Genomic DNA, 5,993 nt, shown 5'->3' on the forward strand with positions numbered 1-5,993 from the left:
CAATATGCATCAGTTCGAAAGAAAAAATCCCGATCATCGCAGGCACCTGTTGATTCTAGTTCGATTGATGCAGAGACGTCAACTTATGGGGCTCATGCATATCCTCCCCCGTCTTCCCGTAGGAGGCATATGTCACCTCCTAATTCACTAGAAGATCCACCGATACACCGATACATGTTGGGGCACTCGAGGTACCCTAGACCCATACACCCCGAAGCCCATCTGACTTATCGCCGCTATCTCTATATCCAAACCACACTGCCATGCATGTGTGGAATAAAGAAGTAAAACACCTAGTTTTATCTTTTTAGGTGCTTAGTTTCACCTTTCTATTTTTATACTATATGCCATCTATTTTTCATAACACATGTTTTTTTTGTTGCATTAGATACTTCCTTTTATAACTAATATTATAAAATGCGATGTGGATTAGTAGCATGTGTTGAAGTTTAATTCATAAATAATTTGTTTGTTTGTTTTTAAAAACTCTTGAAGTTTAAATTGCATTTTTAAGAACCCCATTCGATCCGCAAACCTCATGTTAAAATCATCGGCAAATCTCGTGTTAAAATTTAAATGAAAGATACCGTTACCATATCATCCAATATTCAAAAGTGATGCTTTGTTTCTATATGCTTGATATTCACTTTAGGCTAATTATTTGTTTTTGTTTTTGTTATATCACAGTTCTGTGTCTATTTTCATTTGATGCAATAGTTTTCTATTTCTCTTGTTGGTTGCTAAATAAGAGTGTATGGAGTTAAACATAAGATTGTAAGAGTTGAACATAAGAGTATATGTATGGAGTAAAACAGTTAACAAACTTTGAAACTAAGCATCTAAACATTTAATGAGTTGATATTCTTGGTCGTGTGTTGATTATAATCTTCATTACCTTTTCAGTAATGGAGAATGTTACTAAAAACCAGGCTTCTTCATTAATATCCAGTGTTGCTCAACATATAGAAAAATCAGCTGCTGCAACTGATGTTGATGCCACTGAAGTTTATGCTGTTGGACTTCCTCCACTTGTAAAGAAGAGAAAACAAAATTTAATGGTCCTAGGAAATCCTCTCCTTCATGGGACTACTTTATTAAATTACCCAATGAAACCGAAGCCAATAGATGTTTGCAAAGACTATCATAGAAAATATTTGTGTATTCTAAAAGCTCATGAGACATCTAACATGCTTGGTCACACAAAAGTATGCACCAAGATGCCACAAAATGATCCCACTCAAGCTTCCATCTCCTTTGCGAGTGGAGAGGATGGTGGGTTGGTTGCTGCAAGCCAATAATTTAATCTAGTACCTTGTAGGAAGGCTATTACCCTCTTTGTGGTCCTAGATTAGCATGCTTTTAGAATAGTTGAAGGAAAATGGATTAAGTTTCTATGTAAACAATTACAACCTTAATTAGTTATTCCATTAAGAAGGACCGTGAGGGACTATTTTAAACTTTTTGTTAAAGAAAAAGTATGATTGAAAGGTTATTTCAAATCAGATTGCAATAGGGTAACCTTAACCACTGATTGTTGGACATCCATTCAGAATCTTAGCTACATGACCCTTACTGCACACTTCATTAACAATGACTGGAAGTATGGAAATAGAATTATGAGTTTTTGTTTAGTTCCTAATCATAAGGGTAAAACAATTGGTAGGAAAGTTGAAGAGATTTTAAGGGAATGGGGAATAAGGAATGTTTCCACAATAAGTGTGGACAATCCAACATCTAATGATGTAGTTGTTGCTTATTTGAAGAAGAGGATTGACAATATGGATGGTTTAATGAGTGACTTATCTTTCTTTCATATTCACTGTTGTGCACACATTCTAAATCTCATGGTTTGTGATGGTTTAAAACATAATTATTTATCTATTTTTGCCATTAGAAATGGTGTTAGGTTTGTGAGGTTATCACCTTAAAGATCTAAAAAGTTAAAAGAATGTATTGACTTTGTTATAATTAATTTTAAGAACCTTTATTGTCTTGATGTTTCAACAGGTCAAACTCATGTTATCTGATGCTAGATGTTGCTAAAAAGTACCAAGCATCATTTGAGAATGTTATATGTCTTGTAAGTTTTTATTTTCAATTTTTTTATGAAGCTACTGTGGAATTTTTTTCATCACAACAATTATCCCTTCATAAGTCATTTCACAAACTAGCTTCAGTCCACTGCGAGGTGAAAAGATCATCCATGAACTTGAACACAATTTTAGCCTCAATGGGATATAAAATGAAGCAGAAATATGACAAATATTGGGGGGAATTGAAAATATCCACAAGTTTATTTTCTTTGGTGTTATTCTTGACCCTCAATACAATTTAGGATACATATTTGCTATTCTTACACTTGATTCATACACTACACCGTATGAACAGTGCAAGAATACTACTTAAGATAATAAATAGTAAAACATAACATATGTCCTACAGTTTTGGTTATCTATGTGGTATTATATGTGGGCCATGATCACATTCTCTCTTCTAACAACAACCACATACATCAACTACACTGTTTCCATTTTTTTTTCTTCTTTCTCTTTCCGCGCCATCTACTCATCTTTTCTTCAACTATTCTTTTCTTTACCCAATCACATACGTGGGTTTTGAAGAAAAACAAAAAGTTATTTAGAATCATTATGTGATGAAGATGAAGATTTAACTCGGTAAGTTTCTAGATATCATTTATGTAGATTCATCCAATAATATCAATGTTCTTCTTTTGGATCATCTGTTTGTTCACAATTGTTCATATGTTTCTAGATTTAACACAGTATTAACCAACTTTCTCTAATGTTATAGATTTCATATGTTTATTGTTTCTTCATTAACCATGTTCTGAACAATATTCATCTACTTTGCTCAAACCGTTAACCATGTTTATTTACTGTGAAACGATTTGATTTCATATATTTACTCATGTTGGTTCGTTAACCACTTTGGGAACTGTATTAACCAACTTATGTCACACCAATATACAACTTTGTAATAAACAATGTTATAAACCTGCCCACATGTTTGGGCGTTTATTAACCAAGTTATAGACAACATTAACCATACTTGTGAATGCTATTAACCAACATTGTTATAAATTTATATTATACATAACATTGACATTTTCTGTGCAGTTTGTGTAAGAATGGACAGTTCAAGCACTTTTACAGAATGTGGTAGTAGTCAAGGGGGGAAGATGTAGAAGTTGATCATGATGATTGTGGCAGTGATGATGATGACACACTTTGGGTTCCTACAATTGGGATGTGTTTTTCTTGTCTAGAGGAAGTTAAAACATATTATCAAGAGTATGCTTTAAAAAAGGGATTTGGATAGAGGATTAGATCATCGAAAAAATGATATGACGGGGAGGTCAACTACCTAATACTTTCATGTTCAAGAGAGGGGTCTAACATTTCAAAAATTTCATGCACGTTAAAGACACTACCATCTAGAGCAAAAAATTGTCCTACCAAGATTTGTATTAAATTGAAACAAGATGGTTTATGGTACATTACACAATTTGAATCTAACCATTCTCATGAGACTAGCCCTACAAAAGCAAGATTGTTCAAGGCTAACAAGAAAATGAACTTACATGTGAGGAGAACAATCCAAATCAATGATGACGCGGGAGTAAGGATCAACAAGACTTTTCAATCGCTTGTTAAAGATGCAGGAGGACATGAAAATATTCCATTTTGTGAAAAAGATGTGAGGAATTATATTAACAAAGAGCGTCGTGTAATTGGAAAAGCATTGAGAAATGGGCATTGGCATTGACTGAATTTTCCTTAACATATATGCCATTAAAAGTTGTGAAAGGCCAAGTAGTAGCAGACTTTATAGTCGATCACTCCATTGACGTTGCCGCTTTGAACTATGTTGAATTAGGGTCGTGGAAGCAATACTTCGACAAATCTAGCCATAAAAATGGCACATGTATCGGAGTCGTAGTTATTTCTCCAAATAAAATTCCAACGACATTCCAATATAAAGTAGAGGGTATTTGTTCAAATAACGAAGCTGAATACAAAGCCCTCATAACAGGACTTGAAATGTTGTTGGGATTGGGGGCAACCCGGGTCGAAATAATGAGAGACTCAGAGCTAGTCATAAAACAGATCACGAAAGAATATAGGTGTGTTAAGGAGAATCTGATCACGTATTTCATAATCGCCAGTGGATTGTTGAAAAAGTTTGAAATGGTTTATATTCGACATATACCACGAATAGAGAACATGATAGCTAATGACTTGGCCCAAATCGCATCTGGGTATAAAATTTCGAGAGAAAAATTGCACAAAGTCATAGAAGTCAGAGGAAAGGTAGTGGAAACCAGATTAATTCCCCTGGATTTAGAACATACAAGATTAGGATGTGCTGATGAGGGAAATTTCGAAGTATTGGCGATAGTCAGTTTGGCAGATGAAGACTGGAGAAAACCAATAGTAGTATACCTACAGAATCCCACAACCTATACTGATCGAAAAACCAGGTATCGAGCATTAAGTTATGTTCTTTTGGGTTCAGAGTTGTTTAAGAAATCTCCGGAACGAATTTTGGTGAAATGCCTTAGTGAGTCAGAGGCATACTTTGCCCTTTCAACTGTACATAGTGGAACATGTGGGGCACACCAAGTCGGTCATAAGATGAAACGGATTTCATTTCGACAAGGAGTGTATTGGCCTACTATGTTGAAAGATTGCGTTGAATTCACGAAGGGATGTCAAGAGTGCCAGGTGCATCCGGGCATACAACATGTCTCTGCAAATGAATTACATTCTATCATCAAACCATGGCCATTTAGAGGTTGGGCTTTGGACTTGATCGGAGAAATTCGACCTCCCTCATCAAAAAGTCAAAGGTTCATATTGGTAGGAGTTGATTATTTCACAAAATGGGGTGAAGCCATACCTTTTCCAAATGTGAGCCAACAGGATGTGATCGAATTCATTCAAAAGTATATTATTTATAGGTTTGGAATTCCATAAACAATCATAACGGATCAAGGATCAATATTTACTGGTCGGAAGATGCAGGAGTTTTCCATGGACATGGGTTTCAAATTGGTAACGTCGACACCCTATTATGCTCAGGCTAATGGATAAGACGAAGTTGCCAACAAGGTGATCATTGGTTTGATTAAAAGACATGTAGGAAAAAAACCTAAGAATTGGCACAAGACTCTGGACCAAATTTTATGGGCATGTCGTACGTCCCATAAAGAGGCCACTAAGTCGACCCCTTTTCCCCTAACTTTTGGCCATGATGCTGTCTTGCCAGTAGAAATCCACCTGCAATCACTAAGGATTCAGAGGCAGCATGAACTCCCCACAGAATCATATTGGAGCATGATGTTGGATGAATTGGTTGATTTGGACGAGGAAAGGTTAAGTGCCTTAGAATTGCTAAGGCAATAAAAGAAAAGGATAAAGGTCTCTTATAATAAGAAAGTTAAAGTTAAAAGCTTTACGCCTGGAGATTTGGTCTGGAAAGTGATCCTTCCAATGGATCAAAAAGACAGAGCCTTGGGGAAGTGGTCCCCAAAGTGGGAAGGCCCTTTCCAAATTCTGCAGAGTTTTTCTAATGGTGCCTATGAGATCGAAGAGCTTAGCTAAGCTAGGAGGATTCTAAGAATAAATGGGAAGTATTTGAAAAAATATCAACCGACAATCCAAGAGGTAAAAATAAGAGACGAGTAACCGCGTAAATAAAGCAAAAGCCAAAATGGTAGTAATAAAGTCATAAGGCCAAAAGACAATATTTATTACAAGGAGAAATTTTGTTACACCATCAGACAAATAAGAATAACATTAAAAGACAAGATTGGTTTTAATTTGAAGATACTTGGCTTTGAGGAGCTCTAACCGTTTTTCGCACAAAGATCTTTTTGAGCGAAGGAGTTTGACGTCAGATTCAAGCTGTCAAGCTTTTTCGACAAACTCCATGCCAAGTGATAGATCTTGAGCCATCAAAGCATCACCAAA

At 35.6% G+C, this 5,993-nt stretch overlaps 1 protein-coding gene across 1 annotated transcript; it reads left to right on the top strand.

Annotated features, from left to right (window-relative positions):
• Positions 1-3,806: 3,806 nt before the first annotated feature.
• LOC127102307 (uncharacterized) lies at positions 3,807-4,997 on the top strand. The gene has a single exon (XM_051039687.1). The coding sequence runs from the start codon at positions 3,807-3,809 to the stop codon at positions 4,995-4,997; it is 1,191 nt and encodes a 396-aa protein (XP_050895644.1).
• The last annotated feature ends 996 nt before the right edge of the window (positions 4,998-5,993 follow it).

Source organism: Lathyrus oleraceus, chromosome 7 (genome assembly GCF_024323335.1).
Source record: "Lathyrus oleraceus cultivar Zhongwan6 chromosome 7, CAAS_Psat_ZW6_1.0, whole genome shotgun sequence".
NCBI lineage: Eukaryota > Viridiplantae > Streptophyta > Magnoliopsida > Fabales > Fabaceae > Lathyrus > Lathyrus oleraceus.

Bases quoted from the DNA above. Each gene is read 5' to 3' on its own strand.
- LOC127102307 (XM_051039687.1), top strand. From the start codon at position 3,807: ATGCCATTAAAAGTTGTGAAAGGCCAAGTAGTAGCAGACTTTATAGTC.